Source organism: Pristiophorus japonicus, chromosome 4, assembly GCF_044704955.1.
Source record: "Pristiophorus japonicus isolate sPriJap1 chromosome 4, sPriJap1.hap1, whole genome shotgun sequence".
Taxonomy (NCBI): domain Eukaryota; kingdom Metazoa; phylum Chordata; class Chondrichthyes; family Pristiophoridae; genus Pristiophorus; species Pristiophorus japonicus.
This window is the reverse complement of record NC_091980.1, coordinates 290,930,695-290,954,526: the sequence shown is the minus strand read 5'-3', so window position 1 is coordinate 290,954,526 and position 23,832 is coordinate 290,930,695. Positions and strand designations below refer to the sequence as shown.

Here is a 23,832-nt window from a genome sequence, read left to right as displayed (position 1 = left end):
CACCCTGGAGGAGGCCAAGTACTGTGGCTGAGGAGCACTACAGTGAGAGCCACATGTCCACAGATCTGGAGGAGCCCTTCAGTATGCACCAGCCAGGATCTCCAGAATCATTGCCGTCTTCTGTGCACTGCACAACATAGCACAGCAGTGAGGATTGGAGCTGTAGCAGGAGCAAGGTGCACAGCACACAGCCTCTTCAGAGGAGGAGGAGTAGGAGAAGGAAGACTACTACTCGGAGGAGGAGGAACATGAGGTGCAGATGGTACCAGCAGCTAATATTCTTTGATATACTCATATGCATACCCTTGTGCATCTACTTTTGAGCCATTTTTCTCTTTCAAGTGCTTCTAAGAAATGCAACCCCTGTGGCTTCAGCAGAGGTAGTTGCAGGGTGCTCACTTTCCTGCAGCGACTCGTCAGACAGTTTGACCGACGACCTCTGTGCTTTGGAGCCTGTGATGGCCCCGCCAAAGTCTGGTCCTCCTGTGACTGTGCAGTGGCAGACTTGGCCATTGGGATTCGAGGAAGCTCTGACTGGGGCTCTGACTGAGGGGGAAGCAACAGGAGAGAAGCCTTGAGAAGAGCCCCACTTCTATATCCGCTCTCACCATCAGCCCTCTCATGGGAAACTCGCACTTCCCTGCTAGCAAGGAGCTGGAGAATACCTTGCTACTCAGCAGTGGGCGATGAAAGTCCAAGTCTATGTTTACATCCCTCCTTGAGAGGAGGTGTATGAGCACCTGCCGTCTGCTCATGTGCTCATGTACTGACGCATTTTCTGCTTCATGCAGGTGGCCATCTTTTCCAGGAAAGAGCACATTGGCGCCATTGCCTGCGACATGGTGGTGTTCATGTTGGAGATGGACTCCTCCATTCTCAGAACATTTGCAGACATCGCGATTGCAAAAGATGACGAGCCACATATATTTGTTGCTGCTCATCCAAGATCACCCTCTTTCTTGATGGCCCGCGAGGCGCAGCATCTGGATGCAGCTCAGCAGAGCTTGGAGTGTCCTGCGCCCTCTGGCTAGGAGTCTCTACTTCTGTCCCTGTCCACACCTCCTGCTCTTGCTCACCTGTGAATTTTGAGACACTAGGTGGCACAAAGGACCCACTGAGGTGGGCATATCTGCACTGCTGCCGGGGGGCTGCTGACGCTGCACCCTCAGAGGCTGGAGGTTATTCTGAGGAATCTTCTTCCTCCTACTGGACAGTGGGGTGGGGGGAGCAGTTGATGGATCTGTGGAAGAGTAAAGAGATGAATTAATAGTGTGACAAGCACATCAGGATGAAGGTGAGTGTGGTATTGCACTCACCTTTCCTGACATCAGATCATGGAATCGCTTCCTGCGCTGGATACAGGTCCTCCTCACGACCTCCCTGCTACTGACCTCCTCTGCTATTTCCAGCCAGGCCCTTCTGTTCTCTTAGGGAGGTCTCCTGCATCCATCTGCTGGGAAGAGGACCTTCCTATTTGATCTAAGAACATACAAACAATGACGGACAGGTAACGACTATCTAGTTAATTGAGCCTGTCCCACACAATTGCGATACCTTGTGTATCACAACTTTTATATCCCACTCCACCAGAAACCTTGTGATCTCCCTGGGAGAGGCAAAAAAACAGATAAACAACCCAGGCCAATTTGGAAAAAAAATTTTGGGAAGTTCCTCTCCGACCCATCTAGGCGATCGAAACTAGTCCAGGAGATCACTCTGGCCATTAAATTCCTTGCAGTACCTACCTTCTGTAAGAGTTAATATCTGCCGCAGCCAGAAACAAATTCAGCTTTTGCTTGAAGGAATTCAGTGAGTTTGCATGCACCACATGAGAGGGCAGCTAGTTCCGGAGGTCTACTATTCTCTGTGAAAAGAACCATCTCCTGACATCAAACCTAGATCCAACCTTATATAACTTAAATTTGTGCCCCCTGGTCCTGCCTAAACAGTCAGCTGGACCACTGTCTATTCCCTTCATTATCTTATAAACCTCAATCATATCCCCCTTAAGTCTATGCTGTTCTAAGGAAAAGAGTCCCAACTCTTTTAACGTATCTTGATAAGTAAGATGCTTTAGACTTGGAATTAGTCTAGTGGCCCTTTTCTGCACCCTTTCCAGAGCCTCAATATCACCCACCATGTGATGAGACCAAAACTGAACACAGTATTCCATATGTGGCCTGACTAAGGTCTTGTAACAAGGATAAAACAGTACGCCTTGTCTTATACTCAATTGTGATATGGATTCACCTCAACACCCTATTTGCTCTAGCTATCGCTGCATGGCATTGCTCATGTACCTTTTAAGGATGTATGCATTAGAATGCCCAAATCTCTTTCTACCTCCACCATCTTTAATGCCTTTCCCTGGAGGGCGTATGAATGTTGAGCATTTGTCCTTCCCACATGCATAACACTGCACTTATCTAAGTTATACATTTCCAATCATAAGCCCAGTCTTCCAACACATTAAGATCTACCTGAATCAGGCGAGCTTCTTCCACAGTTCTAGCATTCGCACAGATCTTCGTATCCTTTGCAAATTTTCAAATTGTGTCACCAACCCCTGAATCCAGATCATTAATACAAATATTAAAAAGCAATGGTCCCAACACCACTGGTGACCGGTCTCCAAACAGATCCAAATCCATCTATAACTACTCTTTGCCTGTGTCCTGCAGCCAGTTCTATATCCAGCTCAATATATCTCCACTAATACCAGAGGCTCCGATCTTATAGAGAAGTTTCTTGTGCGGTACATTGTCAAAAGCTTTTTGGAAATCTAAGTAGACAATGTCTACTGGGCTTCCCTCATCCACCAACTTTGTAACTTCTTCAAAAAATACTATTAGATTTGTGAGACATGATCTCTTTTTTTTATGAAGCCATGTTGGGTGTCCTGAATATGTCCCTCCCTATCCAAATATTCACATATTGCATCCCTTATGATTCTTTCAAGCATCTTACCTATTACTGATATAAAACAGATGGGCCTATAGTTACTCGGGTCTGCCTTGTAACCTTTTTTAAAAATGGGGACTACATTAGCCGCCTTCCAATCTGTAGGAACCATTCCAGAGTGCAGTGAGCTATTAAAAATACAGCCAGGGGCTCGCACAGCACATATCCTATTTCCTGGAGGACTCTTGGGTGGATATCATCCGGCCCTGCTGCTCTATCTATTTTTGAGTTCTTAATTCTTTCTAAAATAATATGCTTATCTATTTTCATGTTACTAGTAGTAAAACTAGTATTAAATTCTAATATTTGAGCATAATCTTCAAAGGTGAATACAGATGCAAAGTACTCATTTAATATTTCCGCCATACTCAGTGAGTCATTTGTAATCTGTCCTTGAACACCCTTCAGTGGCCCAATACAGTCTTTGATTGTTCTCTGACTCTTCATATAACTAAAAAAGCTCTTCCCATTACTGCCATAGTTGTCTACAATCCATTTTTCCATTAGTTTTTTTGCTGATTTAATAGCAGTCTTAGTTTTATTTAATTCTTTGTATTCAACCCTATTTATCTGTGTGTTAAATTTATTTAATTTATAGAAACATTTCTGTTTACATCTTATTTGTCTTTGTATATACCCAGTCAGCCACCTTGGCTTTTTCTTACCACATTTCCTTCTTTTGATTTTGGGTACATGTTTGTTTACCACATTTTTTATCTTATTCTTAAAAATTTTCCATTTATGTTCGACATCGATCGCATCACCACCGAGGAGGATTAGCCAATTTACCTGTTCCAAATAATTTACCATTTTGGAGAAGTTTGCCCTTCTGAATTCGGGTATGAGTTGCAGGTTCTCAGTACCTTTAGTTCTACTCGCCAATTGGAACCGTATAATGTGATCACTGATGCCCAGATGTTCCCCCATCTGGAGGCCTGATACGAGGTCAGGCTCACTACTAAACACCAGATCCAATATATGATTTACCTCATTAACATGTTGAGTCAGGAAACAATCTTGTATATTTTCAATAAATTTTTCAGCTGCACTTCCCACCACAACAGCAGGTAAACCATCGTGCCACTGAATGCGAGGAAAATTAAAATCGCCCACCAAACAAAGGTGGAATTTTATATTAAAAACATCAGTGATCTGTTTCCATAATAATTCATCACGTTCAAGTGTCTGACCTGGGGGCCTATAACAATTAACAATAATTCCTGCCCGTGTGCTTGGACCACTTGAACCCAGATAGCTTCAGCTGAACCTGATGGGGCAATATCACGTCACCTTTTAGCTGTTAGATTCTCACTGATAAAAATAGCAACTCCACCTTCCCTTTGGCCTATCCTTTCTGGAACACTTGTAGCCATTTAGGTGAATTTCTGTGCCATCATTGTCATCTAGCCATGTCACAGAAATACACAATGCATCTAAATTCTCCATCATCATAGGCAGTCCCTCGTAGGTGGTCTTGACTGCGCTGAAGAATCCTTGCACATCATGGCTGTCGGCCAGCTGCTGAATCTCCTGTGCTTTCTCCACCCACTATCTATTCTTTAGGTCATGGGTTTTTTGTTGGACCTTGGCCTTAAGCCGTCTGTAAAGCTGCTTTGCTGCTCCCGAGTTGGATTGTTGTTTTAGGTTCAGAAATATTCTGTGCTTGCAATTTATTAGCTCTTGGATCTCCTGGTCATTCTCATCAAACCAGTCCTGGTGTTTCCTGGTTGAGTGACCGAGTGTCTCTTTGCAGGCACTGGTTATGGTGGCCTGGAGGGCAGACCAAGCACCATGGGCACTCTGCGAATTGGGGTCATCAAGGGTCGCCAGGTTAGTAGTGAGGCGCTGGCTGTATAGGGCTCTCTTAGCTGGGTCTTTGAGTGCCCGGCGTTGATTTTTCTTTGGTACTGCTTCTATTGCCATCATTGCTTTGGGGCTATATTGATGTTGTTGATGGAGCATATTAGGCAGTGGTCCATCTCCTGTCATGGCACGGGTGATGCGCACATCCTTGTGATCCCTTGCTCGAGCTATGACGTAGTTGAGCAGGTGCCAATGCATGGAGCGGGGGTGTTGCCACGACGCCTTGTACTTGTCCCTCTGGCGGAACAAGGTGTTGGTGATGACAAGGTCATGTTCCAGGCATTTTGTCAGGAGCAGGGTACCGCTGGAGTTGGTTTTCCCTAACCCCTTTCTGCCGATCACACCTCCCCAGAGGTCTGTCCTTACCGACTCTGGCGTTGAAGTCGCTGAGGAGGATCACTGTGTCATCTGTAGGGACACGGTACAGGGATTGTTCAAGGCTGGAGTAAAATCCCTCTTTGGCCCCATCTGTTGCGTCGAGTGTTGAGGCATATGAGCTGATTACTGTGGCACACTGGTTCTGGGATAGGGTGAATCGGAGAGTCAAGAGACGTTCGCTAAAATTCTCCATTCTAAATTCTCCACCACAGCATGGGATTGCAATTCTAACAATTTGCTTCTAACACTCCTTGCATTTACATAAAAGCATTTTAAAAGTCTCCCATCTAATTTCTTAAAATTATTAATTCTATTTTGCTTCCTACCTGGTTCATCTTCATGCTTAGCATCTATGTAGTTATCACTAACTGAACTGCGCTATTCCTGTTCTGACTTAGTTTAAATACTTTCTGACTTAGTTTAAATACTTTCTGAAAGAATGCTCAACACCCTGCCTTGACCAGAATACACAGCAAGGCATACATAAGAATATAAGAAATAGTAGGCCATTTGGCCCCTCTGAGCCTGCTCCATCATTTAATATCATGGCTGATCTGATCATGGATTCAGCTCCACTTCCCTGCCTGCTCCCCATTAACCTTTATTTCCTTATCGCTCAAAAATTTGTCTATCTCTGCCTTAAATATATTCAATGACCCAGCTTCCACAGCTCTTTGGGGCAGAGAATTCCACAAAATTATAACCCTCTGAAAGAAGAAATTCCTCCTCATCTCAGTTTTAAATGGGTGGCCCCTTATTCTGAATCTATGTCCTCTAGTTTTAGTTTCCCCTATGAGTGGAAATATCCTCTCTGCATCCACCTTGTTGAGCCCCCACATTATCTTATATGTTTCGATAAGATCACCTCTGAACTCCAATGAGTATAGGCCCAACCCACTGAACCTATCTTCATAAGTCAACCCCCTCATCTCTGGAATCAACCTAGTGAACCTTCTCTGAATAACCTCCAATGCAAGTATATCCTTCCTTAAATACGGAGACCAAAACTGCACGCCTTACCAAAACCCTGTACAGCTGTAGCAAGACTTCTCTGCTTTTATACTCCATCCCCTTACAATAAAGGCCAACATTCCATTTGCATTCCTGATTACTTGCTGTACCTGCACACTAACTTTTTGTGTTTCATGCACAAGTTTCCCCCAGGTCCCTCTGTACTGCAGTACTTTGCAATTTTTTCCATTTAAGTTATAATTTGCTTTTTTATTTTTTCTGCCAAAGTGGATAATCTCACATTTTCCCACATTATACTCCACCTGCCAAATTTTTGTCCACTCACTTAGCCTGTCTATATCCCTTTGCAGATTTATTATGTCCTCCTCACAATTTGCTCTCCCACCCATCTTTGTATCATCAGAAAACTTGGCTCCAATACACTCGGTCCCTTCATCCAAGTCATCAATACATATTGTAAATAGTTGAGGCCCCAGCACCGATCCCTGCGGTCCAACTAGTTACTGTTTGCCAACCGGAAAATGATCCATTTATCCCGACTCTGTTTTCTGTTAGTTAGCCAATCCTCTATCCATGCTAATATATTACCCCCAACCTCTTGAACTTTTATCTTGTGCAGTAACCTTTTATGTGGCACCTTATCGAATGCCTTCTAGAAATACAAATACACCACATCCACTGGTTCCCCCTTATCCACCCTGCTTGTTACATCCTCAAAGAATTCCAGCAAATTTGTCAAGCATGATTTTCCTTTCATTAAACCATGTTCTCCGAGTGAGGAAATTCATAGTTCTCACTTTCAACAATAACTCCAACCTTTCCAATGCTCCTTTCACACTCCTTTACCAACCTTGAAATGAGTTGTGTCCTAGGCTGCTATAAATATGGGCACTGGAAATAAGTTGACGTCATCAGACCCGCACCCTTTAATAGGGAGGGAAAATGCGCATGCCTGCTTTAATAGGGGCCATTACGCTAAAGTCGCTCTGAAGAGCAGGCTGATCAAAACATCGCGGTACCAACCAGCTACACGGCCCACACGCACCTGACCCTACTCAGAAGGGAAAATGCCGGCCTTTGTTCTATATTTAATTTCATCAGTCAGCTGTCTGTCCAATTACGAAGTAAATTCTAATTTACCTGTAGCATATCCTGTTCAGCTTTGCAATCTACCACTTTCGTTAGCTTTGTATCTCTGATTTGATATAATCTGTAAATGTAGCCACTGTAATGCCTAGCTCCTGATCATTGATGAAGATATCAAACAAAATAGGTCCTAAAACATACCCTACTGCTAATATGCCCTCAGGCTGATAATCCCTGTACCACCACCCTCTGGGTTTTATCAGCCAACCAATTATGTATCTATTGTAAAATATTACCATTAATTCCCGCTTTCTTTATTATCAATACCAGCCTTTTCAGAGGAACTGTATCAAAGGCCTTACTAAAATGCAAATACACCACATCCACTGTCTTACACATAATAGCTTCCTTTGTCACACCCTCAAAGAAAATTTGTGAATTAGATTGACAAGACCTGCCATTCATGAACCCATATTGGCTATCATTTATAAGAACATAACAAATAGGAGCAGGAGTGGGCCATAAGGCCGATCAAGCTTGCTCCGCCATTCAATTAGATCATGGCTGAACTTCTACATCAGCTCCACTTTCCCGCCCTATCTCCATATCTCTTGATTCCCTAAGTGCCCAAAAATCTATCAATCTCAGTCTTGAATATACTCATCGACTGAGTATGCATAGCCCTCTGCGGTAGAGAATTACAAAGATTCACAATGCTCTGAGTGAAGAAATTTCCCCTCTTCTCAATCCTAAATAGCCAATCCCTTATCGTGAGACTATGACCCCTAGTTCTAGACTCTCCAGCCAGGGGAAACATCCTCCCAGCATCTACCCTGTCAAGCCCTCAAAGAATTTAATACATTTCAATTAGATCACCTTTCATTCTTCTAAGCTCTCGGGAATATAGGCCCAGCCTAGTCAATTTTTGATATTATTTCTATCCAGATGCTCCAAGTTATTATCTTCAATAAGGATTTCCATAACTTTACCCATGGAATAAAAGGGCCAGTGGTAGCATGGATACGAAATGGGCTACATGATAGGAAACAGAGAGGAGTGGTTGAACGGGTGTTTTTTGGACTGGAGGAAGGTATACACTGCCTTTCTTGATATATATTAATGACTTAGACTTGAGTGTACAGGGCACAATTTCAAAATTTGCAGATGACACAAAACTTGGAAGTATAGTGAACAGTGAGGAGGATAGTGATATACTTCAAGAGGACATAGACAGGCTGGTGGAATGGGCGGACACGTGGCAGATGAAATTTATCACAGAAAAGTGCAAAGCGATACATCTTGGTAGGAAGAACGAGGATAGGCAATATAAACTAAAGGGTACAATTCTAAAGGGAGGGCAGAAAGAGAGAAACCTGTGCACAAATCGTTGAAGGTAGCAGGTGTTATGTATGTGATCCTCACCTGTGTGTAAGACTTGCCACTAGGGGGCACACCTGTGGGAGACCTATGGGTCATCTGTGTACCCTGGAGCAAGCAGGTATAAAAGGCAGTCCACCACACTGCTGCCTCACTTTGGAGTTATATTAAAGAGACTAAGGTCACAATGGTTTGAGCTTACAACACAGTCTCATGGAGTTATTCTGAACTTACCAATTGGCGACGAATTACAGATCACAAACTTTCACACGGAAATGGCTGCAGTTGGTATTCTTGAGAGATTTGTTGAGGGTGATGATTGGGAAGCCTTCGTTGAGCGTCACGACCAGTACTTCATGGTGAACGAGCTGGACACGGTTGAGACTGAGACCAAGCACAGGGCGATTCTCCTCACCGCATGTGGGTCGTCGGTATATGGCCTCCTCAAAGATCTACTGGTCCCAGACAAACCAACGGACAAGACTTACACAGGGCTGTGTGCGCTGGCTCGAGATCACCTCTAGCTGAAGGAAAACATCTTAATGGCCAGGTATCGCTTTTACACGCACCATCGCTCCGAGGGCCAGAACGTGGCGAGCTTTGTCGCTGACCTAAAATGCCTTGCGGGACCATGCGAATTTGCAGGATCTTTGGGGGAAATGTTGCGGGACTTTTTCGTGCTCGGTATTGGCCATGAGGCCATCCTCCGCAAACTACTGTCTGCCGAACCCTTAGACCTGAGCAAGGCCATCACGATAGCCCAGGCCTTCACATCCACGAGCGACAACACGAAACAGATATCTTCATAGAATCGAAGCTCACCGGCAAGTACTGTGCATAAAATAATGCCCTCAGCCGGCAGAACTGTACATAGTAGGACCCACATGGCCGCAGAGGCCAGGCCTAGGTGACTCAGAGGCTGCTGGGGAGTGCTAATGTGAATCCATTAACACCATGCTGGCGCAACGGGCGCAGTCACAGAGCCCATCAATGTTGATTCAAACATTGTGTGCAAGGGCAGTGAAACAATGGGGCACCTCCAGCGAATGTGCAAGTGACCTCGGACTCACCACGTGGCAGAGTCAGCAGAGAGCGACCGATCCAGCGCGGATCAGGCTGATCGAGCAGGAGAGGCAACTCAACCGGAGGATGAGGAGGAAATGTATGGGGTACACATCTTCACCACCAAAAGCCCTCCGATAATGTTAAAAGTCAAACTTAAAGGCATTTCAGTCTCCATGGCATTGGACACGGGGGCGAGTCAACTGTGAGAAACTGTGGAGTAACAAGGCACAGAGGCCAAAACTGAGCCCGATTCACACTATGCTGCGCACTTACACCAAAAAACTCATACCTGTTATCTGCAGTGCGGCAGTGAAAGTATCGTACGACGGAAGGGTGCATGATTTACCACTATGGATTGTACCAGGTGATGACCCAATGCTGTTCGGCAGGAGCTGGCTAGGAAAGATCCGATAGAACTGGGATGACATCAAAGCACTGTCCTCGGTGGATGACGCCCCGTGCACCCAGGTGCTAAACAAATTTCCGGAGTTATTTGAGCCAGGCATCGGCAATTTCACAGGCACCAAAGTGCAGATCCATCTTGTTCCTGGGGCACGGCCCGTTCATCACAAGGCCCGAGCAGTCTCATATATGTTGCGAGAGAAAGTCGAAATCGAGCTGGACAAACTAGAGGGAATCATATCGCCAATCGAGTTCAACGAGTGGGCCAGTCCAATCGTGCCGGTACTAAAGAGCGATGGGACGGTCAGAATCTGCAGGGACTACAAGGTGACGATCAACCGAGTCTCGTTACAGGACCAGTACCTGCTACCCAAAGTGGAGGACTTATTCGCAACACTAGCAGGGGGAAAGTCGTTCATCAAGCTAGACCTAGCCGCCGCTTACATGACACAGGAGCTGGCTGAAATGTCAAAGAAGTTGACATGCATCAACACGCACAAAGGACTGTTCGTGTACTACAGATGCCCCTTTTGGATTCGTTTAGCAGCGGCCATGATGTCAGTTGCCACTTGTGTGTGTGTAGGAGGGTCAAAGTTGGTGGTGCCTTCTTCGGATTGTTCATAGCTGTTGGTGAACCGCAATTTGATTTGGTCCAAATGTTTTCTGTACGTTTGTCCATTGGCCAATTTGACCTAAAACGCCCTATTCCTCTCTTTGGCTGTGACCATGCCTGCGAGCCATTTGGGACCATGTCTATAATTGAGCACACACAGGATCATTGATCTCAATATCACGTGACAAATTTGCGCAATCATGGTACACATTTTGTTGATGCTGCTTGCCCTCCACGTGATCATGGAGATCAGGGTGGACAAGAGAGAGCCTTGTTTTAAGCGCCCTTTTCATGAACAGCTCGGCTGGGGGAGTCCCGGTGAGTGAGTGGGGTCTGGTGCGGTAGCTGAGCAGCACTCGGAATAGCTGGGTCTGCAGGGAGCCTTCCGACACGCGTTTCAAGCTTTGCTTGATGATCTGAACTGCCCATTCTGCCTGGCCGTTGGATGCGAGCTTGAACGGGGCAGATGTGACGTGTCTGATCCCATTGCGAGTCATGAATTGCTTGAATTCAGCACTGGTGAAGCACGGCCCATTGTCGCTGACTAGGACATCAGGCAAGCTGTGCGTGGCAAACATGGCTCGTAGGCTTTCAATAGTGGCCGTGGACGTACTTACAGACATTATTGCACATTCAATCCATTTTGAGTAAGCGTCCACAACAACCAAAAACATTTTGTCTAGAAATGGGCCTGCATAGTCCACGTGGATCCTCGACCGCGGTTTGGAGGGCCACGACCATAAATTAAGCGGTGCCTCTCTGGGTGCATTGCTCAGCTGAGAGCAAGTGCAGCACTGGTGCACGCATGACTCTAAATCTGAGTCGATGCCAGGCCACCACACATGGGATCTGGCTATGGCTTTCATCATTACAATGTCTGGGTGGGTGCTGTGCAGTTCACATATAAACGTATCTTGGCCTTTCTTGGGCAAGATCACGCGATTGCCCCACAACAGACAGTCCGCTTGCAGGGACATTTCATCTTTGCGCCTGTGGAACGGCTTAATTGCCTCCTGCATCTCCGCTGGGACACTGGACCAGCTACCATGGAGGACACAGTTTTTTTTAACCAAGGACAGTAAAGGATCCTGGCTGGTCCAGGCCCTGATCTGGCGGGCCATAACGGGGGACTTTTCGTTCTCGAATGCCTCCATGATCATGAGCAAGTCCACTGGCTGTGCCAATTGCACCCCGGTGGTGGGCAATGGCAGCCGACTGAGAGCATCTGCGCAGTTCTCTGTGCCCGGTCTGTGGTAGATTACACAGTTGTATGCCGACAGTGTGAGCGCCCATCTTTGGATGCGGGCAGAGCATTAATCCCTTTGCTCTCAGAGAACAGTGATATGAGTGGCTTGTGGTCAGTTTCCAGCTCAAACTTGAGGCCAAATAAGTACTGGTGCATTTTTTTTACCCCGTAAATGCACGCCAGAGCCTCTTTTTCAATCATGCTGTAGGCCCTTTCGGCCTTGAACAAACTCCTGGATGCATAAGCGACCGGTTGCAAGATCCCCGATTCGTTAGCCTGTTGTAACACACACCCGACCCCGTATGACGACGCATCGCAAGCTAGCACTAATCTTTTACAAGGGCTGTAAAGGACCAGCAGTTTGTTTGAACACAACAGATTTCTGGCTTTCTTAAAGGCAGCCTCTTGTGAATTCTTCCATACCCAGTCGTCTCCCTTGCGCATTAGCGCATGTAGGGGTTCTAGCAGGGTGCTTAACCCAGGTAGGAAATTACCGAAATAGTTAAGGAGTCCCAGGAACGACCGCAGTTCCATCACGTTCTGTGGTCTCGATGCATTCTTGATGGCCTCCGTCTTGACGTCGGTGGGTCTGATGCCGTCTGCCACAATTCTTCTTCCCAAAAACTCGACCTCCTGTGCCAGGCAAACACACTTTGAGCATTTCAACCTGAGCCTCACGCGATCCAACCAACTAAGAACCTCTTCCAGATTCTTCAAGTGCTCAAAGGTGTCCCAACCTGTAACCAGTATGTCGCCCTGGAAAACCACGGTGCGAGGAACCGACTTTAGCAGGCTGTCCATGTTCCGTTGGAATGCCGCGGCCGACCGAATCCCGAACGGGCACCGGTTGTAGATGAACAGACCTTTGTGCGTGTTGATGCGGGGGAGGCCTCTCGAAGACTCCTCCAGCTCCTGCGTCATGTAGGCCGAGGTCAGGTCCAGCTTGGTAAATGTTTTCCCTCCCGCCAGGGTCGTGAATAGGTCGTCTGCCTTGGGTAGCGGGTACTGGTCCTGTAGCGAAAAACGGTTAATCGTTACTTTATAGTCCCCACAAATTCTAACTGTGCCGTCCTCTTTAATTACCGGGACAATCGGACTAGCCCACTCATTGAATTCCACCGGCATGATGATGCCTTCTCGCTGCAGCCTGTCCAGCTCAATTTCCACTTTCTCGCGCATCATATACGGTACCGCCCGTGCCTTGTGGTGGATGGGTCACGTACCGGGATCTGCACTTTCGCCCCCGAGAAACTTCTAATCCTGGCTCGAACAATGATGGGAACTTGCTCAGAACCTGGGCACATGAGGCATCGTCGACTGACAAAAGCGCTCGGATGTCGTCCCAGTTGCAGCGGACTTTTCCCAGCCAGCTTCTGCCAAACAACGTGGGGCCATCCCCTGGTACAGTCTACAGTGGGAACTGCTCCGTCATAGGAGACTTTGACTTCTGCACTGCTAATTACAGGGATTAGTTCCTTGGTGTATGTCCTTAGTTTGGTATGAATGGGGCTGAGCTTGGGCCTGTGTGCCTTTTTGCCCTACAGCCTGTCAAAGGCCTTTTTACTCATTATGGACTGACTTGTCCAGTTCCATAGATACTGGAATACCATTCAGTTCAACTTTCAACATTATTGGTGGCCATTTCGTAGTGAATGTGTGTACCTTGTACACTTCTGCCTCCTCGATACGAATCTCCAATTCAGCCTGATCCACAGTGGATCGATCTTCCTCTGCAACGTGGTGGTTTTCAGGGTTTGCAGGGTTTGCAGCTCGCCTGCACATTCGCTGGAAGTGTCCCATTGTTCTGCAGCCATTGCACGCATAGTGCTTGAAGCGGCATTGATGGGGCCGATGAACACCTCCACAACGCCAACAAGGTGTTAACTGCCTCGCATTAACAATTGATGGCGGACTCTGGGTCATCTGAGGTCGGGCAGCAGCAGCCGGCATGTATATTTCTGCTCGAAACCGACATTACTTTATGCACCGTACTGACCGAAACTTCTTTACTCTGCAAAATCTGTTTGGTGCTGTCGCTGGTGGACATAAATGCCTGGGCTATCGTTATGGCTTTACTTAGATTCGGCATTTCTACAGTCAACAGTTTGCGAAGGATTGTCTCATGGCCAATGCCCAGTACAAAAAAGTCTCTAATCATTTGTTCTCGGAATTCCACAAACTCACAATGTCCTGCGAGGTGCCTTAGTTCGGCAACATAACTCGCCACTTTCTGGCCCTCCAATCGTTGACACGTGTTGAACCGATATCTCGCCATCAAAACGCTTTCCTTAGGATTTAGGTGCTCCCGGACCAGCATACACAATTCTTCATAGGATTTCTCTGTTGGTTTTGCCAGAGCTAGGAGGTTCTTCATGAGGCCATAGGTTGCCCCACAGACAGGAGGATTGCCTTTCGTTTGGTAGCGTTCTCATCCCCTTCCAGCTCATTGGCCACGAAGTATTGGTTGAGTCTTTCCACGAAGGCCTCCCAATCGTCCCCTTCTGAGAACTTCTCCAGTATACCAACTGTTCTTTGAATTTTCATGCTTTGTTTGTTACCTCGTCGCCAATTGGTAAAGGATGAAACTGAGTACTGTGTACAATGAGCAAGTGTGACCTTAGCTCCTTTAATAAGATTCCAGAGTGCAGGTACTCATGGGTGGCCTGCTTATCTACTGTGCTCCCAAGGGATGCTGAGATCCCTTGTGACTCTAACAGGTAGGCCCTCTGGTAGGAAGGTAATACATGTTACAAGGGGTTAAATACATAACACTATTGGGGTTGAGCACTTTGCCGGAACCCTTGAATTTGTTGCTACACAAGGGTGATGACTGGGTTTGGGGTAAATCTCAAGGGACAGCCTTTAATAAGGCCAGAAACCCCTGCTATGCACTAACAAGTTACTTGTATTGTATGACCCATGTAAACACTTAGTACGAGCATGTGAGGCGGGGGTCGGTTGTGTGTTACAGCAAGCAAACGTGTCAGGCAAACTGCATATCGTCCAAGGCTGAAAAAGCCTACAGTATGGTTAAGAAAGAAGCATTGGCTTGTGTATACGGGGTTAAGAAAATGCACCAATATCTATTTGGTCTCTGGTTCGAGCTCGAAACCGACCACAAACCGCTTACTTCACTACTCTCAGAAAGCAAAGGTATCAACACCAATGCTTCGTCCCGCATCCAAAGATGGGCACTAACATTGTCTGCATATGACTGTAATCCGCCACAGACCAGGCACTGAGAACTGCGCTGACGCCCTCAGTCGGCTGCCATTTCCCACCACCGGGGTGGAAATGGCGCAACCTGCAGACTTGCTTCTGGTAATGGATGCTTTTGAGAGCAAGGGGTCACCCGTCACGGCTCGCCAGATCAGGACCTGGATCAGCTAAGACCCCCTGCTATCATTAGTAAAAAGATGCATCCTCAATGGGAGCTGGTCGGGGCTTCCTGGGGAAATGCAAGAGGAAATTAAGCCTTCATAGCGAGAGGATTTGAGTATAGGAGCAGGGAGGTCTTACTGCAGTTGTACAGGGCCTTGGTGAGGCCACACCTTGAACATTGTGTACAGTTTTGGTCTCCTAATCTGAGGAAGGACATTCTTGCTATTGAGCGAAGGTTCACCAGACTTGATTCCCGGGATGGCAGGACTGACATATGAAGAAAGACTGGATCGACTAGGCTTATATTTACTGGAATTTAGGGGATCTCATAGAAACATATAAAATTCTGACAGGATTGGACAGGTTAGATGCAGGAAGAATGTTCCCGATGTTGGGCAAGTCCAGAACCAGGGTCTAAGGGTAAGGGGTAAGCCATTTAGGACCGAGATGAGGAGAAACTTCTTCATTCAGACAATTGTGAACCTGTGGAATTCTCTACCACAGAAAGTTGTTGAGGCCAGTTCATTAGATATATTCAAAAGGGAGTTAGATGTGGCCCTTATGGCTAAAGGGATCAATGTGTATGGAGAGAAAGCAAGAATGGGGTACTGAAGTTGCAAAAATGTTCAGCCGTGATCATATTGAATGGTGGTGCAGGCTCGAAGGACCGAATGGCCTACCCCTGCATGTATTTTCTATGTTTCTATGTTTTCATCGACGCAAGGACAAATCGTCATTACAGTCAGATTGTCTCCTATGGGGAATCGCGTGATTTTACCCAAAATGGGCAGGGAAATGTTTATACACGACCTACACAGTACCCACCCAGGCATCGTCATGATGAAGGCTATCGCCAGGTTGCACGTCTGGTGGCCCGGCATTGACTCCGAATTAGAGTCATACGTACACCAATGCGACACTTGCTCACAGCTGAGCAATGCACCCAGGAAGGCTCCTCTGAGCCTGTGGTCATAGCCCTCCAAATCGTGGTCCAGAGTCCACATAGATTCATTGTTCCCTTTCTAGGGAAGATGTTTCTAGTACCAATGGATGCTTTCTTAAAATGGATTGAATGTATAATAATATCATCATGTACGTCCACTGCCACCATTGAAAGCCGCAGGGCCATGTTCGCCACTCATGGTTTGCCCGACGTCCTTGTCAGTGACAATGGACCATGTTTCACAAGCTCAGAATTCAACGAGTTCATGACCCGCAATGACATCAAGCATGTCAGGTCTGCCCCATTTAAGCCTGCATCCAATGGCCAAGCGGAGTGGGCAGTCCAAACAATCAAGCAAAGCTTGAGACGCGTAACGGACGGCTCCTTGCAGACCCGGTTATCTCGGGTCCTGCTCAGCTACCGGACGCGTCTTCACTCGCTCACCGGGGTTCCCCCTGCAGAATTGTTAATGAAGAGAGCACTCAAAACCAGGCTCTCCTTAGTCCACCCAGATCTCAATGATCACGTAGAAACCTGGCAGCACAGGCATAACATGTACCATGATCCCGTGGCGGCCTCGCGTGACATTGAGGTCAATTATCCGTTGTTTGTTCTAAATTACAGTGACGGTCCCAAGTGGATTGCTGGCACAGTCTTAGCCAAGGAGGGGAATAGAGTGTTTGTTGCGAAATTGTTGAATGGGCAAATGTGCAGAAAGCATCTGGATCAGACCAAACTGCGATTCACGGACTACCAAGAACAGTTTGAAGAAGACCCTACCATCTATGATCCACCAACACACACCCAACCAGCAATTGGCCTCGCTGTCAACCACGAGGATGAACCCACCTTGCCCGACAGTCCGATCAAACCAGCCGAGCTGCCGTGCAGCGATGATCCGGCCAACTCACCCATGCCAGGATTTCAACTCAGGCGATCGACCAGGGAACGTAGACTGCCAGATCGCCTCAACCTGTAAATAACTTGTACTCAAGACTTTAGGGGGAAGTGATGTTATGTATGTGAACCTCATCTGTGTGTAAGACTTGCCACTAGGGGACACACCTGTGGGAGACCTATGGGTCACCTGTGTACCCTGGAGCAAGCAGGTATAAAAGGCAGTCCACCACACTGCTGCCTCACTTTGGAGTTATATTAAAGAGACCAAGGTCACAATGGTTTGAGCTTACAACACAATCTCATGGAGTTATTCTGAACTTAACAGCAGGGCTGGTTGAGAAAGCAGTTAAAAAAGCATACAGGATCCTGGGCTTTATAAATAGAGCCATAGAGTACAAAAACAAGGAAGTTATGATGAAGCTTTACAAATCATTGGTTCGGGCCTCAACTGGAGTATTGTGTCCAATTCTTGTCATCGAACTTTAGGAAGGATGTGAAGGCCTTGGAGAGATTGCAGAAAAGATTTACAAGAATGGTTCCAGGGATGAAGGACTTCAGTTACGTGGATAGATTAGAGAAGCTGGGGTTGTTCTCCTTAGAGCAGAGAAGGTTGAAAGGAGATTTGATAGAGATGTTCAAAATCATGAGGGGTCTAGAGAGTAGATATAGAGAAATTGTGCCCATTGGTGGAAGGGTCGAGAACCAGAGGACACAGATTTAAGGTGATTGGCAGAAAAACCAAAGGTGACATGAGGAAAAACATTTTTACGCAGTGAGTGGTTATGATCTGGAATGCACTGCCTGAAAGGGTGGTGGGGGTAGCTTCAATCCTGGCTTTTAAAAGGAAATTGGATGAGTACCTGAAGGAAAAAAAATTGCTGGGCTACGGGGAAAGGGTGGGGGAGTGGGACTAGCTGAAGTACTCTCGCAGAGAGCCAGAATAGGCTCAATGGGCCGAATGGCCTCCTTCTGTGCTGTAACCATGCTTATGATTCTATGATTCTAATTGATATCAAACTCACTTGTCTGTGGTTTCTTGGGTCACTTTTGCTATCTTTTAAAAAAATAAGAGTAACAGCATGCAGTTATTTCTGGAAGATTTGTGTCAGAATTCCTGCAATTTCCTTAAGTATCCTTGGATGCATCTTATCTGGCTTCTGAGATTTATTTACCTCAAGTTTACACAGTTGTTCAGCAATCATGCTGGACATGGCACAGAAACAGGCTATTCAACCCAACCAGTCCATGCCAGCGTTTATGCTCCACTCTAGCTTCCTCCCGTGATTCCTCATGTAAATCTATCAGCATAACCCTCTATTCCCTTCTCCCTCATATGCTTGTCTAGCCTCCCCTTAAATGCAGCTATACTATTCACTTCAACCACTTCCTATGGTAGGGAGTTCCACATTCTCACCACTCTTTGGGTAAAGAATTTTCTTCTGAAATCCCTATTGGATTGCTTGGTGATTATCTTAGATTGATAGCCTCTAGTTATGCTCTGTTATGTATGTAAACTTTACTAGTGTGTAAGACTTGCCACCAGGGGGCGCACCTGTTGGAGACCCAAGTGTCACCTGCACACCCCGGGCAAGCAGGTATAAAAGGCAGTCTACCCGAACCAGCTTGCTCACTCTGGAGTTACATTAAAGAGACCAAGGTCACAACAGTTTGAACTTACAGTCTTGTGGAGTTATTCTGAACATAACAATTGGCGACGAGTAACAGATCATGAATTTCCACGTGGTTATGGCTGCTGTTGGTATTTTTGAGAGATTTGTTGAGGGTGATGATTGGGAAGCCTTCATTGAGCGTCTTGACCATTATTTCATGGCCAACTAGCTGGATATGGAAGAGACGGCGGTCAAGCGCAGGGCGATTCTTCTCACCGTTTATGGGTCCACGATATATGGCCTCATCAAAAATCTGCTAGCACCGACAAAACCAACGGACAAGACATATGCAGAGTTGTGCACGCAGGTTCGGGAACACCTGTTGGGGAGGAGTTAAACTAATATGGCAGGGGGATGGGAACCTATGCAGGGAGACAGAGGGAAATAAAATGGAGTCAGAAGCAAAAGATAGAAAGGAGAATAGTAAAAGTGGAGGGCAGAGAAACCCAAGGCAAAAAACAAAAAGGGCCACATTACAGCAAAATTCTAAAGGGGCAAAGTGTGTTAAAAAGACAAGCCTGAAGGCCCAGAGTCGGTGAGGAGTCGGAGAGTCGAGGAGAGGCGGGAGTTCCGGGGTCGGAGCGGCAGCGGCCTACAAAAGGCCCAGAGTCGGTGAGGCATCGGAGAGTCGAGGAGAGGCGGGAGTTCCGGGGTCGGAGCGGCAGCGGCCTACAAAAGGCCCAGAGTCGGCGAGGCATTGGAGAGGCGAGGAGAGGCGGGAGTTCCGGGGTCGGAGCGGCAGCGGCCTACAAGAGACCAGCCAGTGCAGCTGCAGCAGGGAGGCAAAAAAGAAGTAGAAAGAAATCGAAAGGTGACGTCACAGCCAAGGGGGTAAGTGATTGGTTGGTGATTGGTAAGTAGTTTTTATTTTTCTTTCTTTATCAGTAAGTAACCTTTAGCATTGTTGTTGCCAATTTAAGTTTATTTAAGGGTTAAGTCATGGCAGAACAGCTCGGTCACGTGTTTGGCTCCTCCTGTACTATGTGGGACGTCAGGGACGCTTCCAGTGAAGAGAAAAAGATTAGTGAAGACAAATGTAGGTCCCTTGCAGTCAGATTCGGGTGAATTTATAATGGGGAACAAAGAAATGGTAGACCAATTGAACAAGTACTTCAGTTCTTCTTCACAAAGGAAGACACAAATAACCTTCTGGATGTACTAGGGGACAGTAGGTCTAGTGAGAAGGAGGAACTGAAGGATATCCTTATTAGGCGGGAAATTGTGTTAGGGAAATTGATGGGATTGAAGGCCGATAAATCCCCGGGGCCTGATAGTCTGCATCCCAGAGTACTTAAGGAAGTGGCCCTAGAAATAGTGGATGCATTGGTGATCATTTTCCAACAGTCTATCGACTCTGGATCAGTTCCTATGGACTGGAGGGTAGCTAACGTAACACCACTTTTTAAAATAGGAGGGAGAGAGAAAACGGGTAATTATAGACCGGTTAGCCTGACATCAGTAGTGGGGAAAATGTTGGAATCAATTATTAAGGATGAAATAGCAGCGCATTTGGAAAGCAGTGACAGGATTGGACCAAGTCAGCATGGATTTATGAAAGGGAAATCATGCTTGACAAATCTTCTGGAATTTTTTGTGGATGTAACTGGCAGAGTGGACAAGGGAGAACCAGTGGATGTTGTATATTTGGACTTTCAAAAGGCTTTTGACAAGGTCCTGCACAAGAGATTAGTGTGCAAAATCAAAGCGCATTGTATTGGGGATAATGTACTGATGTGGATAGGGAACTGGTTGGCAGACAGGAAGCAGAGAATCGGGATAAGCGGGTCCTTTTCGGAATGGCAGACAGTGACTAGTGGAGTGCCGCAGGGCTCAGTGCTGGGTCCTCAGCTCTTTACAATATACATTAACGGTTCAGATGAAGGAATTGAGTGTAATATCTCCAAGTTTGCAGATGACACTAAACTGGGTGGCGGTGTGAGCTGTGAGGAGGATGCTAAGAGGCTGCAGGGTGACTTGGACAGGTTAGGTGAGTGGGCAAATGCATGGCAGATGCAGTATAATGTGGATAAATGTGAGGTTATCCATTTTGGGGGCAAAAACATGAAGGCAGAATATTATCTGGATGGTGGCAGATTAGGAAAAGGGGTTGGTGCAACGAGACCTGGGGTTCATGGTTCATCAGTCACCGAAAGTGGGCATACAGATACAGCAGGTGGTGAAGAAGGCAAATGGTATGTTGGCCTTCATAGCTAGGGGATTTGAGTATAGGAGTAGGGAGGTCTTACTACAGTTGTACAGGGCCTTAGTGAGGCCTCACCTGGAATATTGTGTACAGTTTTGGTCTCCTAATCTGAGGAAGGACGTTCTTGCTATTGAGGGAGTACAGCGAAGGTTCACCAGACTGATTCCAGGGATGGCTGGACTGTCATATGAGGAGAGACTGGATCAACTGGGCCTTTATTCACTGGAGTTTAGAAGGATGAGAGGGGATCTCATAGAAACATGTAAGATTCTGACGGGACTGGAGATGTTAGATGCAGGAAGAATGTTCCCGATGTTGGAGAAGTCCAGAACCAGGGGACATAATCTTAGGATAAGTGGTAGGCCATTTAGGACTGAGATGAGGAGAAACTTCTTCACTCAGAGAGTTGTTAACCTGTGGAATTCCCTGCCGCAGAGAGTTGTTGATGCCAGTTCATTGGATATATTCAAGAGGGAGTTAGATATGGCCCTTATGGCTAAGGGGATCAAGGGGTTTGGAGAGAAAGCAGGAAAGGGGTACTGAGGGACTGATCAGCCATGATCTTATTGAATGGCCGTGTGGGCTCGAAGGGCCGAATGGCCTACTCCTGCACCTATTTTCTATGTTTCTATGTTTCAAGCCGAAGGAGGACATCTTAATAGCCAGGTATCGCTTTTACACGCACCATCGCTCCGAGGGCCAGAACGTGGCAAGCTATGTCGCCGACCTAAGCCGCCTCGCGGGACCATGCGTATTTGCGTTATTTTGGGGGGAAATGTTGCGGGACTTTTTCGTGCTTGGAATCGGCCATGAGGTCTTTCTTCTGCTGTCTGCCGAATCCCTGGATCTGAGCAAGGCCATCACGATAGCCCAGGCTTACATATCCACGTACGATAACACTAAACAGATATCTTTGCAGCATCGAAGCTCACCGGCAAGTACTGTGCATAAAATAATGCCTTCAGCAGGAGAACTGTATATGGCAGGGCCTACACTCCTGCAGAGGCCAGACCTAGGATAACTCACGCTGTGGGGTGTGAATGCAAATCCATTAACATCATGTTGGCATTGCAGGGGTAATCATCGGGCCCATTGTTGTGTCCTTACACACTACTGTAAATCAACACGAGGCATACTCTGCAGACAAGGTCACTCCGTGACCCTACACTTTTATTCACAGGACCAAGAAGCGATGACCCTGCGTGGGACCTCCCTTTATATACCTGGATGACCAGGTGAGGAGTGTCTCCCACAAGTTCATCCCCTGTGGTCAAGGTGTGCAAGGTGTATACAGTGTACAGTGTTGTTACATGAGGGTTACAGTTACATGAAGGTTACATCCATGACACCCATCAATGTCGATTCAAGCACTATGTGTGCAAAGGCTGCGGAACAATGGGGCACCTCCAGCGAATGTGCAGACGTGCTATGACTCATCACGTGGCAGAGTCGGCAGAAGATGACCGATCCGGTGCGGATCACGCTGAATGAATAAGAGAGGCAACTCAACCTGAGGCTGAAGAGGAAGTGTATGGGGTACACACCTTCACCACCAAAAGCCTTTCGATAATGTTGAAAGTCAAATTAAACAGCATTCCAGTTTCCAAAGAATTGGACACGGGGGCGAGTCAGTCAATTATGAGCCAGATGGCTTTTGAGAAATTGTGGGGCAACAAGACACAAAGGCCAAAACTAAGCCCGATTCACACCAGGCTGTGGACTTACACCAAAGAGCTCATACCAGTCATTGGCAGTGTGGCAGTGAAGGTATCGTACGATGGAACTGTGCATGATTTATCACTATGGATTGTACCAGTCGATGGCCCAACGCTGTTCAGCAGAAGCTGGTTAGGAAAGATCCGATGGAATTGGGACGACATCAAAGTACTGTCTTCGCCAATCGAGTTCAACGAGTGGGCCAGTCCAATTGTTCCGGTGTTGAAAAGCAATGGGACGGTCAGAATCTGCGGGGACTACAAGGTAATGATCAACCGAGTCTCGTTACAGGACCAGTACCCACTAACCAAAGCGGATGACCTGTTCGCAACGCTAGCAGGGGGGAAGTCGTTCACCAAGCTGGATCTAACCTCTGCTTACATGACACAGGAGCTGGCTGAACCTTCGAAAAAATTGACGTGCATCGACACCCACAAAGGACTGGTCATATACCACAGATGCCCTTTTGGAATTCGCTCGGCTGTGGCCATCTTCCAGAGGAACATGGAGAGACTGCTGAAATCGGTTCCGCGCACCGTGGTGTTTCAAGACGACATCCTGATCACTGGTCGCAACACCACCGAACACTTGCACAACCTGGAAGAGGTTCTAAAGTGACTGGACAGAGTGGGACTCAGGCTGAAACGTTCCAACTGTGCTTTCCTGGTGCCAGAGGTCAAATTTCTGGGGAGAAAGACTGCGGCTGATGTCATCAGACCCACGGACTCCAAGACGGAGGCCATCAAGAATGCACCCAGACCACAGAATGTGATGGAGCTGCGTTCATTCCTGGGACTCCTCAACTATTTTGCTAACTTTCTACTGGGGTTGAGCACTTTGCTGGAACCCTTGCATTTATTGCTATGCAAGGGTGACGACTGGGTTTGGGGTAAATCTCAAGAGACAGCCTTTAATAAGGCCAGAACCCTGCCATGGTCTAACAAGTTACTTGTATGACCCATGTAAACGTTTAGTACTAGCTTGTGATGCACCTTCGTACGGGGTGGGTTGTGTGTTACAGCAAGCCAATGTGTCAGGCAAACTGCAACCAGTTGC

The 23,832-nt window shown here is 46.9% G+C and overlaps 1 protein-coding gene across 1 annotated transcript in view; it reads left to right on the top strand.

Moving 5' to 3' along the window:
* LOC139262381 (cation channel sperm-associated auxiliary subunit beta-like) overlaps positions 1-16,992 on the top strand; it is a 62,652-nt gene extending 45,660 nt beyond the window's left edge. The window contains exon 5 of the mRNA XM_070877567.1: positions 16,912-16,992. Within this exon, the coding sequence (XP_070733668.1) occupies positions 16,912-16,914 (3 nt within the window). The 3' untranslated portion in view covers positions 16,915-16,992. The remainder of the gene's footprint in view (positions 1-16,911) is intronic.
* Positions 16,993-23,832: the final 6,840 nt, after the last annotated feature.